Source organism: Epinephelus lanceolatus, chromosome 21 (genome assembly GCF_041903045.1).
Source record: "Epinephelus lanceolatus isolate andai-2023 chromosome 21, ASM4190304v1, whole genome shotgun sequence".
Lineage (NCBI taxonomy): Eukaryota > Metazoa > Chordata > Actinopteri > Perciformes > Serranidae > Epinephelus > Epinephelus lanceolatus.
In genome coordinates, this window is record NC_135754.1 from 12,614,824 (window position 1) to 12,627,519 (window position 12,696).

At 41.0% G+C, this 12,696-nt stretch overlaps 1 protein-coding gene across 4 annotated transcripts; it reads left to right on the plus strand.

The window, feature by feature from the left end:
• The first annotated feature begins 133 nt into the window (after window positions 1–133).
• Window positions 134–12,213, plus strand: zdhhc16b (zDHHC palmitoyltransferase 16b). 4 transcript variants are annotated; one of them, XM_033612117.2, is made up of 10 exons: window positions 134–264; window positions 5,180–5,484; window positions 5,574–5,768; window positions 6,974–7,062; window positions 7,152–7,180; window positions 7,282–7,415; window positions 7,991–8,076; window positions 8,178–8,301; window positions 9,781–9,851; window positions 10,016–12,213. In XM_033612117.2, exons 2-10 carry the CDS (start codon window positions 5,212–5,214, stop codon window positions 10,116–10,118), a joined length of 1,104 nt encoding a protein of 367 aa, XP_033468008.2. In that variant the 5' UTR covers window positions 134–264; window positions 5,180–5,211; the 3' UTR covers window positions 10,119–12,213. The 4 variants fall into 4 exon arrangements, with proteins under 4 accessions (XP_033468008.2, XP_033468009.2, XP_033468010.2 ...); XM_033612118.2 differs by having other exon boundaries at window positions 147–264; window positions 5,184–5,484; window positions 10,016–11,911; XM_033612119.2 differs by having other exon boundaries at window positions 158–273; window positions 5,184–5,484; window positions 10,016–11,911.
• The last annotated feature ends 483 nt before the right edge of the window (window positions 12,214–12,696 follow it).

The window sequence follows — 12,696 nt, forward strand, 5'->3', positions numbered from 1 at the left end:
ATCTTGTTGAAATAGCAGTTTAACCCTTCACTGCTACAATAAAATAAAAAAAGAAAACGACTTTTCTCTAGTGTGAAGTTTACCCGGAAGACGTATCCGCTTGCTAGTGTTGAGTGAAACATCTGTTTAATAGACAATCTTTGTGAATACCGCCGCTCTGTGTTGCGGGTCTGCTGCAGGCAGTGGAGACGATGGCTAACACTTTCACCTGACCATGACCTGACCGTAGAGCCGCAGGCTTGTCCGCCCACTTCACCTGACCAGGTACACTATGTCAGTGTCACATTTGGTCCGAGTTAGTGAACTGTATTTATTAGAAATGACTCTTAACGTGGGCGGGTTGAAGGTAGCTGGGGGCAGCTAGCAGCCAGCAGCTAGCTAACTTAACGGTAGAGCATGACATGTTGTGTTTTTTTTTATACTGGTTGATAAGATGAGATATTTACAAGACAGAGCCGGTCAGTGTGAACTGCATTAATTTGGATTTTTGTTGAAGTGTTTAATCTCAGTCGTCCATTGAATTCATCAGGCCAAAGGTGATATTCTCTGTGCGACTAGAGCTAACGTAACATGATAATATCAACAGACAGACACATCGAGATATACCTGTATGTTTGTATACGGATGTTCTGGCTGTGTCTGTTGGTGCTTTCCACAGTTTCTAATCTAAACCAAAGAGGTAGGTAATATAATCTGAGGGGGGAATTATAACTGTTAAAATGTTAAAATGTTGTATTAATTTCACTCAGAACTGTAGGTTCAAAAATGTGCATCACTTGACTGTAATGAGGCCTTTTACACTGGGAAAATATATCACTGGACATAATTAAATCATAATATTAGGGTTAGAAGCAATAATTCTTCAGTATCAATGAATCTGTTGATTATTTTCTCTATCCTCCTGAGACCCAAACCTTTGTTTGGTATGTATTTTTTATTTGCCCAGTTATCTGGGATCAGTAGGACCTGATAAGTATAAAAAAAACCCTAACATTTTCAACAATAATTAAATCTCAATGTCCTCAAACGAGACAATAATAAAGTCCCACTGTCCTCAAACAAGTACTTCTTAATTAACAGTGTCTTAGCTTGTTACTTTTGCTAAAATTGGTCAAATTTGTTGCCATATCAAACTACAAACATTATTAATCATAGATAAACAAGTTTCTGCCATTGCATGTGATCAGATTTTGTCCACTTTTGTGTCAGGATCGGCTGCAGACTGACTTGACAGAGATGGCTGCCATCTTGTTTCTACATGGATTAGTGTATTGTGCTCTTACTACCACTAGATGGCACAAAAAAAGTGTCCACGAACAAGGACAACAGGTCTAACTTCAGTAGAATGAAGTATAAGGTCAAGTAAACCCAAAATGTGATGTCCTCATATGAGGACACAGCGTCTCAGGAGAATATTCAGCTATTAATATGTTCATAAAATGAACTATAAGACCATTATAAGAAAAGTGAAAAATACCCATAAACTTCCCAAAGCTCAAAGTGACTTCCTCAGATGTCTTATTTATTTATTTATTTATTTATTAATTACAGCAGCAGCAAACCCACAAATATTCACTGACAATGAAATAAAGCAGCAAAAAAGCAGCAAATCCACATTTTGGAGAGGCTGGAACAGGGTATTGTCTGCCATGTTGATTGATTGATTGATTGATTGATTAACAGCCAATCATTTCAGCTCTACACAATATTCTAATAACCATAACCCCAGTCACCATATTAATATAAATTTAGTTAGCCTATCTTCACATTTTGTTGTATTTCTTCATTAATACTTACTTATTAATACCAAGTTTTAGAACTGAATAATCAGAGAAAGCAAATGCAACAGATGAGCAGATGTGATCAGTGTCAAAGCGACTGTTGAAAGTATTAAAGCTTTGCTGGAAGTGTTAATGAATGTGTGATGAATAATTTAGTGACGAATATAATGATGAGGATTGCAAAAAAAAATGTTTTCCAGTACTTTCACCAAGAGTCAAAAATCAAAGACATTTTTTATATTGTAACAAATGTATTGTATGTATTTATCCTACTTAAAAAAACAAGCATGTAAGTCTTAGTCTACTTGTGTGTTTGCATGATTTAAGAATGTCACATGTGAACTTTATCCGCAGTTTTTTTTTTTTTTTTCATCAGAATGATGAGTATTGAACCAGCAGCCTGTCTAAAATCCTCCTCCTCCTCCTCCTCTTTGACTCAGACAGACTGAGACACAACAGAGGTAGAAGAAATGGAGATCACTGCCAGTGTTTCTCACTGTAATAAGCTTTACTTTGTCCTCCTAGACCAGATTTAGGGCAGCAGGTTGCCATAGAGACAGCAGCGTCCGGCTGTGTGCCACTCTCTCCTGTTCCACCTGTCGCTCCCTGGTACATGCACATTTACTGTGCCTTTTTAAGGTCCTGTTTAGGCAGCCATCAGCCGGTCTGTGCAACAGGCAGAGGTGCTGCTGTGTGTCTGTTCAGGTGGCGGTATGTTTGTCATATGTTTGGACTGTGGTCATGGTCAGTCAAAACAAGCTTTTTGAGTGTGACAACTGGGAACTTGCTTTTGAATACTTTATAATATTTCACAGATCACATGATTAATTGCAAATATAATGAAAGAATGTGTCAGTTAGTAAATAATAATCCGTTACAGCTCTAGTCTCATGATCAGAACAATATCAGATTTGATTAATTTACTTCCATTAACTCTTATTAATGCAACAGTATAAATTTCAAACATAACTACGATGCACATGTTGACATCTGTTAACACACAGACGCCCAGTCTCACACAGTTGTAACAGGCGATCATAATTTCGGGCTGTAAATATCTGATTATCGAATTTTCTTCATCGAGACATAATCTGTCAAGAGACAATAGCAATACATGTAAAAATTAATGGTTTCCCTCATGCCCATCTATCAAATCATCATTTTGTCCTACTGTGCCATGAGTAGTAGCTGCGATTAGGTGATCAATAGAAAATGATCACCCATTAGTCATTTCAGTAATTTCAAGTAAGAAAGCCGAACATGGTCTTGTATTTGCTTCTTAAATGTGAGGAGTTCACGTTTCTTGCTTCTAAAGTGTGAGAAGTTGGTGCTTTTCTTTGTCATACATGTTAATAAACTGAATAGCTTTGGATTTTTGGACTGTTGTTTGGATAAAACATACCATTTGAATAAGTCACCTTGGGCTCTGGGAAATTGCAAAGAGCTATTAAAATATTTTCAGACACTTTATTGACAAAGCGATTAACCATCTGTAAGAAAATGACGGGCAAATGAAACGATAATGAAAACAAACATCAGTTCCAGGCCCATCGAACTGTTTGATGGTGTTGATTGGTTCTGATTTTATTGACAAAACAATTAAATGATAGCTCACTCTGGAAAATAATCTGCAGGTTAATAAAAAAGTGATTGTTAGTTGTCAGGCTGGGTATCAGAACTCAATACCTTTCAAATCAGATCATCTTTATTTATATAGCACATTTAACAACAACCGCAGTTGACTTAAGTGCTGTACAAAATAAAAGAATGACACACAAATATATGGCACTATAAAATGTACATAAATATAAAACAGAATAAAACCGGTAAGAACAATTACATACATAAAATGTTTATGAAATACCAAAATATTAAAACCACTACAAACAACCAAAAGCAACTGAAAACATGTATGTTTTAAGATTTGTCTTCAAAATGTCATTGGAGGGGGAGCATTTGATTGAGAGCAGAAGGCTATCCCAAAGCTTTGGAGCAGCTACCGCAAAGGCATGGTGTCCCTTAACCCCTTAACCTTTAACCAGAATAACCCAGCACCAAGTAGTATTGGCACCTCTCAAGTTAAATGATACCTGCATTTGATCCTTTTTGTACCTACATCTAGAAAAAAATGACTGTTAGTATGGTTTTGTTTGCAGCCAGTCATGGCAAACAATCTTAATTTCAACACAGCATGTGACTGTCCCACTCCAGCAGCAGCTACCTACAACCCATACAGTCTGTGGTGTGGTGAAGCTGAGTGCGGCGTGTGTTGAGTTTGGGTGGAGTGGGCCGCTCAGTGTGCAGAGAAGCCATCAAAATGCAAAATGAAACACTTTCACAGTGTATTTGTGTACAAATCATTTGGATGGGGAGGAGTGGTGGTGGCATTTTACACAACTGGATGCTTCTATTCAAATAACAGGTATGGCATGAACTACTGTTGATATCAGTATCATTTTAAGGCTATTGATATTGGTGCTGGTATTGTAATTTTAAAAATATCCAGCACCAGTTAGGTGCAGACCTAAGCTTGACTTCTTGTGATTACTGCTAGCTTTTCATCATGATCTCCCTAATGTTATAGAGTTAATGTGTTCACCATGATTTATTAATGTCGCATGTTGAACCTTTTAATGAAGACAGAATGGAAAACCTATCTGTGTCATCCTGAGTGACTCTGGCAGATGGGACATGTGTCACACTTAGTTTTTAAGCTCAGTCACTTATTCCACTTTCACAGGCTTTTTTTTTTCCCAGCGTGTGTTTGCAGTGGTCACTGTGGACAGTCTGGTCTCAGCTCAGACAGAGGGCAGCCTGCTGACAGGCCGTACTGTTACTGTCTAAAGGTCCTGATTAGCAGCTCTCATTATTAATGCCATCCTATTTTGGAGAACCTGAACAAGCCTTATCTGTGTAACCTATACTCACTTTCATGAAATGATGCCCTGGATCAGGTGGCTACTTTATTTCCTTCTTAAGACATTCATCTCATTGCATTTCCCTCTTACAGTGTTACCTCTCTGCCTCTCCCTTGCAAGTTTCTCAGAGGTTTTTGGCCTGTGGATGTGGATTTGCTGTGAATTATTAACAGGAGAAGTTTATTTGTAGGGGCTGACGGGCGTAGCTCATTACCTGATAGCCCGTCCTTGTTTGCTTTGATGGACATGTGTCACACTAAAGATGCTGTCACACAACTTGACTGGTGCTTTCTAGGAGTGGAGGTCCCTCGTGCTGCCTTCTTGTATCTTGGCTGTTAGTTTCAAATGTGCAAAGAGCTCCCACAGCCGAGATGACAGTGGAAAACTCCATCAGGCTACGCTACGAAGAGCTGCTGTTTTACGCCGCCCTGGTTTGTAACTGTTGGGGTGTGTGTCTGTGTGTTTGTGTGTGTCTGGAAGGCAGAGCGTGTAGGAGAGGAGGTGGCGGTGGCATGCGTATGGGCAGCAGCTGGAGGTGGCAGCTCTCCCGGGCCATGAGACTCGCGCTGCGCTGGTGCCGGCTGTGCCGCCCGCAAAGAGGAAGCCGAGGCGGGGGGACCAGCAAGCCATGGATCAGCGGCAGGTTCTTGGAGCTGTGGAGCTACAGCAAGCTGCTGCTCAAGTCCCTTTACTCCAACAGCCTCACCAACGCAGACACTCTGCTGGACTGTGCGTTCGAGCCCGTCTACTGGATTGTGGACAATGTGACCCGCTGGTTTGGCCTGGTAGGATTTCTATTCTGGGTGCTTCTCCTCTGTCTACACCCCCAAACTCTGGTCCTAACCCTCTCATGTCTGTTCTCTTCCTCTCTCAGGTGTTTGTCTGTCTAGTCATTATGCTAACAACCTCAGTTGTGGTCATCGTCTACCTGTTCGTCCTACCCACGATCCTCAACACTTACCCTGTGTACTGGGTCGCCTGGCACCTCTGCTGTGGCCACTGGCTCCTTGTCATGGTGGTCTTCCATTACTACAAGGCCACCACCACCGCCGCAGGACACCCGCCCAAGGTACCAAACTCCTGATAAATGCTGACATGTTATGGCATGTCTACTGTGGCATGACATTTGTACTTTGGTACGATTTGTTACAACAGAGTACTGCAGGAATGAGTCCTGAACCTAGAAATGAGTTAACATTTTTGCACTTCCAGTTCCCTAGTCTTGAAGTTGATGGGGTTTTTTGAATAGGTTAGATGACTGAAATAAAGAATAACCATTTGTACATCAGTTACTCACCATGTGTTACCTTGAATTCATGAAGAAAACTTTGTTTTTCTCACATGCTTCATGGGTGAACGAGGAATCCAAAAAACGCAAACATTCCTCATTGATTCAAGTAAATGGGGACTGTGTCAAACAGCAGCAAAACTATATCAAATCGTCCATTTACAAACTCTCATACAACTTGTGCAGTGTAATCCAAGTCTCATTTCGTATGTCGTATGCTCAGTACTTCCGTAACACATGCAGGTTTGCCAAAACATGATAACTTAAAACACTTGCTTGAGCAGAGGTTAAGCACACGCGTATGCCCAGGTGTGCTATTCTGCCGTGCATAACACTGTTTGTACTAACGTCTTTTAAACTGAAAGGTTGCTCGAAGCACTTTTCGAGTCGAAGAATATACAAAAGCGGTACTAATAAAACACAACAATATACATAAGCCTACACCAACATATATCATTAAACACATATATACCTTTGAGCATGCATACATACACACATGGCTGCAAAAATACATACACACCCATACACACAATAAGTCTATCAACTGTCAGGAAAGGCCAATCTGTGAAAGTAAGTTTTGAGACGAGATGTAAAGACGTGAACAGAGTCAGCTGATCTGACGCTCAGTGGGAGGCTGTTCCAAAGCCGAGGAGCAAAAACTGAAAAGGCCCGATCACCCTTTGTTTTTCACCTGGACTCTGAAACAGACCTGAGGGGCCTGTTGGGGCGGTACAAAAATGCATGCGTTTGGGAAGCGTACAACTCTATAAGTGAAATTTGGAACTTTGCCTTTTTTGGATTCGTTATTCGCCAGAGGCATGGAAGAATTCCCACTACCCATTATAAGCTTTTAGGGGTCTTAAAAAGACAGTGTTGTGTCATTGGCATTTTTGTAGATAAATTGTCTCCGTCTTTTTCTTTGTTAGCTTGACGTCTGTCGTTCCAATAATATATCCTCTCAATCTGTGTTTCTGTGTTTATTTTAGGACAAACTTCACATTCCCTCAGTGTCCATCTGTAAGAAATGCATCACTCCAAAACCGCCCAGGACGCACCACTGCAGCATCTGCAACGTGTAAGACAACCAAATAACAATTCATATGAACAGATTCTGCCAGTTTTGTCTTTGTAAATTTGATTTAAACAGTTTCTGTTACATTACAGGTGTGTTTTGAAGATGGACCACCACTGTCGTATCCTTCTGACAAGCAACACACACACGCACAAAAAAACTCAAAACTGCTCAAACTTTTTTATCCCCATTTTGTACACATTGAACTTAACATGTTTCCAGCCTGGTTGAACAACTGTGTGGGCCATTTCAACCACCGCTACTTCTTCTCCTTCTGCCTATACATGACCCTGGGCTGCATCTACTGCAGCATCAGCAGCAGGGACTTGTTTCTGGATGCCTACAGTGCTATAGAGGTGAGGTGAAGAATTATAATAGCCAGCAGTATCTAAATGTAAATCAGTAGTTCCACAGGTAAAAGATAAAATGTGTGTTTTTGTCCCTTTAACCTTCAGGCTACCACTGTTGCTAATGGCACGGATAGAGACGGTGTCCAGTTTAGACAAGGAGCTATGATGAAATGTTATGTACACTGGCACCTGCCAGACGGCAGCAAGATAGCAGAAGATGAGCTCTGATGGCAAATGATAAGCGAAACAAGAGACACGAAAAGGATCTTTGCTCTCCGCTCTCACATTTAACTCTGATCCAGGACGGCCTTATATCCAAGGTGGCTGTGCACCAGCTGTTAAACAAACTGCTCTGGGCTTTGAATACCAATTAGTTTAAAGGTTTGGAAGTCCGTGCCACCCAAAGATCACTTGCCCAGGAACAGGATCCAGCGTGTTAGACCTGTCACGTACCCATATTGTAAACAGCCTTCTGATGCTGAGCCAAAATGACCTCAGAGCAGGGAGCTCACTGTGAGGGAAGAACTCCATATCTGACACCAGGATAAATAGTTAGCCTGACTGTTTTCTGTCCCCTTCAGAGATACTATCAGACCCCTCCTCCAACAGAAACCTACAGAGACAGCACTGCCCACAAGAGTATCATTTTCCTCTGGGTGCTGACCAGGTTGGAAAAACTTCCCCACATGTATTTCCCTTTTTTAAACATCCGCTAAAGGTTGATGACATCATGCAGACAGCTCAGGTTGTAATATGTCCTCCCTGCAGCTCGGTGGCTGTAGCTCTTGGAGGACTCACCCTGTGGCACACCATACTCATCAGCAGAGGAGAGACCAGCGTGGAGCGCCACATCAACCGCAAAGAGGCCAGAAGACTGAAGGAGAAGGGCAAGGTACACACACACATGTACAAACCAGCACTGGACCACTGAGTGCTCTTATTGGGAACATGTAATTGTAAATTTTAAGACACAAAGCTTGAAGGTATAATACGCAACATTTCCACATCAAAATTTATAAGAACGAGCAGACCTTTGTCATATTTTTTGTTTAATTGTGTACTTATGTTATCCCAAATGTTTGCAACAATATTCAGACCCAGAGAAATCTGTAATATTTTTAAGGCAACGGTGCATTACATTTGCTCACCTGTCAATGGTGTCATATTCCCTTTACTCCCTGTAGTTGCTTTACCTTCTGGGGACACACCAGATGATACATCAAAGAGTGAGGAAGGAGTCAAAACTTTCTCCGAGTTATACTCAGTAAGGCCCCATTTACACAGAAAGCGTTTAAGCAGCTGGAGGAGGCTTTTTGTAATCACCCCACGTCATCTCTTTTTCGTCGTCTTCTTTCCCATTGTCCAATCGGATGATCTGAGAAGCAGGTTCTATGGTGGTCCTAACAACAACAACAACAACTGGTAAACTGGTGGTAGCAGTTGCCCGATATTCAGAGCTATACGGCCCAATGATAGACAGCAGGTTGTCAGACTGCACCCGAGTCCTAAAATATGCCTGGAAACGGCCATCATGGAGGCGAAGCTCCTGGACCAACTGGTGGTACTCCCCTTGATCCACCCTCCTTTTTTAGGGTCTCATGTACCTTCATAGATTTTCGTTTCTCTGTGCCCGACAAACTATTTACTGACTGGTGACATGGAAAGGTTAACAATAAAAAGGCGCAGCAAGCGGTTTTTTTTTTTTACTAGTGGCATTCAATTGAAAAAGGCAGTGCGATGCACCTCGTTTTGCAACCTGCAAAATGCTTTTTGTTATACAATTTTGCAACACAATAATCCAGTAAACACCTAATTTATTGATCTATTTTAACATCAATGCAGCTTACAATGATGAATGACAAGTGGCTCATGCTAGCCATCAAGCTAATGAGTATGGTAACGCTGTAACATTAAGACAATGTTTAACATGGTCAGAGTTATTTTTTAGTATGATAGTTTTGACCACAGCTAACAGCACTGAGCAACTCTACAGTTGAATTTGCCACATAACGTTAGCTACAGTAGCGTTAGCTACGTTAGTTGTGGCAGATTTTTTAGAATGAAATTATCTAACAGGAATAAACATGACGAAACCTTACATGAATAAAACTTAAATAAATTTCCTCGTCAGTAAACATGATCTCTGCCCAAGTCACGTCAGATAGAACAATGGTGTTTGTTTAACAAGGACAACAACTCCCATGATCCCACGCTGCTTCACAACATCATCAAAGTCTACTTTTTGTTGTTTTGAGTGAGAGACCCATAGCAGCAGAAATTGCATGCTGTGCGCTAAATAATGTTAACTGTTGTTAACCCCTTCAAAAATGGCACATTAACAGCTGTTAATACTTCTTTTGTTTCGATGCAGGTGTTCAGAAATCCATATCACCATGGTGCAGTGAACAACTGGAGGTTACTGCTTGGTGTGGAAAGGAGGAGGTGAGTTCAGTTACCCATATTTCTAAATGCTGCCTGTTGAAATGTCACTGTTTATTTTATTTCAGTCACTGTTTAACAACCTCTGGTTACCGTGGTGAAAGCAACTGCAGTTAAACACCACAGTTTTGTTTCCAGCCACAATTATTTGTCCTTCTGTTCCTCAGTCACTGGTTGACACGGGTCCTGTTGCCCTCCAGCCATCTTCCCAATGGGGATGGCATCATGTGGGACTGCAACTTCACCAGAAGAGACCCCATGGCTATCTGATCCTCACCCTTGTTTCTTTTTTAAACTCCAAACCATATCAAAAAACTCTAACCTGCATTTACACCACAGGCAGTGTGAGTGATGTTTCACGCTGCTGTGACCAGCTCGGGACAAAGAAAAGAAGCTCCTGCTGCTACAATCACTTGGCGAGGAAAAAGCTTTGTAGTTATATAAATACACATAACTTGCTGCATTGGTATTTGCACTGCTTTAAATGGGACCCACATGGGAATAACCACTCGTGATTCATCGTCTTAGGACCCATATCATTTCAACCTGTCTCCAGTGGACCTGTAACAGTAGGTCTTATTGTGGACGTCGCCACCAGCTGATGTCACCCTGCGACTGCAGTGCTGTTGGCTTATGTGATGTGTAAATGGTGCTGCTGGTCAGCATTGTTAAAAAGCCCAAACCTTTCTTAACGAAGAGTATGGTGTGTTCCCCAGTATGGGAGGCACTGATGAACACCACAGCATGAAGTTAACGGCTTATTAAAGGTGCTATGTGTTGCATTTACAGATATTAATACAACACACAAATACTAAACAAATACTTTGACCTGTCAGAGAAGGTCTTATTTGTTTACACTGTTTAAATGTGCCAGCGTTAAAGTAATAGTCTTGAAGATTTTCATTTAAATAAACTGTCTGTTTAGTCACTATCTATGACCATATGAGGTACACAGTGGTGATTGAGCCAACTGATGAAAGACCTTGCATTTGTAGTGTAATGAACTGGGTGTGTGTGGCGACATTCCTGGGAGAAATCGCAAGCGGAGCATCACCCAGCAGTGGTTGGTCCGCCAGAGAGTGTAGGCGGAGCTAACGTAACAGACTTGCTCTTCAACCTCAAGCTCCGAGGAGTAGTGGCCATTCTGTGGAATTACAACTTGGTCAGTCGCGTGATGTCACAGTCCCAAAAGACACCTATAAATCAGTGGCTTCATTTCTTTGAGTGTCACCCCCCCCACTAAATGACTCATTTCACTATCGGGATTTGATCCATTCAGTCTGGTAACGTCTCAGAAGTCCAGAAGACCTGCACAATTTATTTATTTTACCCCTATACAAGTTAGCTTAGTGCTGAGTTAGCTACTTAGGAGGCAAAGTCCCTCATGTGCTTGCTCTAGGGACCCAATGATTTGGTGTATTGGGTAATTTTACACCCAAGAAGCTGAACTTTTCTGGCTTTATGCGCCATTGAGCAACTTGAGAATGAAACGGGCACCGCCTCCAACATTTTATCCAGTTCTCAACACACCTGCAGTCACCACTTGTCGCCATATGTGTTGCCAAAGAAAACACAACAGATATTCAAGATTGTGACTTTAATGTGTTCATGGTTCATTGTCTATAAAATGCAACATATAGCATCTTTGATAATGGACGCCCTGTTGATCCTTGACTTCATGCAGAGCCAGAGATATGAGCCTCGTCCTCGTCTGCTTATTGAAGAGGTCTTGTACGTTGTCTATAATAACTGTTTATGTGTGTTGGGCTGAGGATAAAACCAAGTGTTTCTTAATGTGATGAGGCAAGTCGTGAGGTAAAAACATATTCTCAATGTTAATCTTTGATTTTGTTCTTTAAATGTCCTGTGATTATTTAAAAATTTTAAAAATGTATTTTAAGGTTTACTGCCCTGCATGTTTGCACCTGCAGTATTCTGCTGCTGTGTCTTGGGGAGTGTGTGCTAACTGATGTGGTGCCGAAGAGGAGTAAGTTTGATACACTTCTGCTTAAACTTGAATCTTTTGCTTACTTGCCAGTTTAGTTAAAAAAAGAAGAAAAAACCTGCACAGCAGTCATCCTGATTTTAGGTCTTTGACACTGATAAAGAAATTGTTGTGCCTTGTTTGGTTGTTCAGCCTTTACATTGAGGCACTTTAAGTGAATCAGGCACTGTGAAATGTAATTCCACATTTTTAATTCCCTTTCATATTTTCCACACCAAAATGTTCATACCAATAACTTAATGATAGATTGGGTGGATTTGTAGTTGCCATAGAAACATGACGTACAGCTGTGATATCATGTATGGAGCTGTGCTCCACTTTGATTTACTTTGTCTTTTTCAATAAACCACGTGTTTCATATTTTGAGTTATAAATGTTTCTATTTTAAATGTGAACTAGAATTACAGCCTTGTGGTTATACGCCTCTATGCACCAGTCAGGTTGCTCATAGAGTTTACATCCATGTCTAAGAAAACATGGACACACATCACACACACATCTTCCCCCGGCAGCACAGAAGATCTATTCCAACAGCACAGTTACAAGGTGGACACCCAAGATTAGTGTCACTAATTCAGTATCTAACCAACTGTTGCCCATCCCATCCAATTGCAGAATTTTAATCCGTGTTCCTGAGTTATGACACTGAATAATGGCCAGAAAAGTGTTTTTACAAAACATGATGTCATGGTGACGTTGACCTTTGACCTTTTGGATATAAAGTGTCATCACTTTATCATTATATCCTGTTAGCCCTCTGTGAATTATTTACATAATAAGCATATGACTTCTTGAGTTATGGCCAGCACACATTTTGTGAGGTCACAGTGACCGTGACCTTCG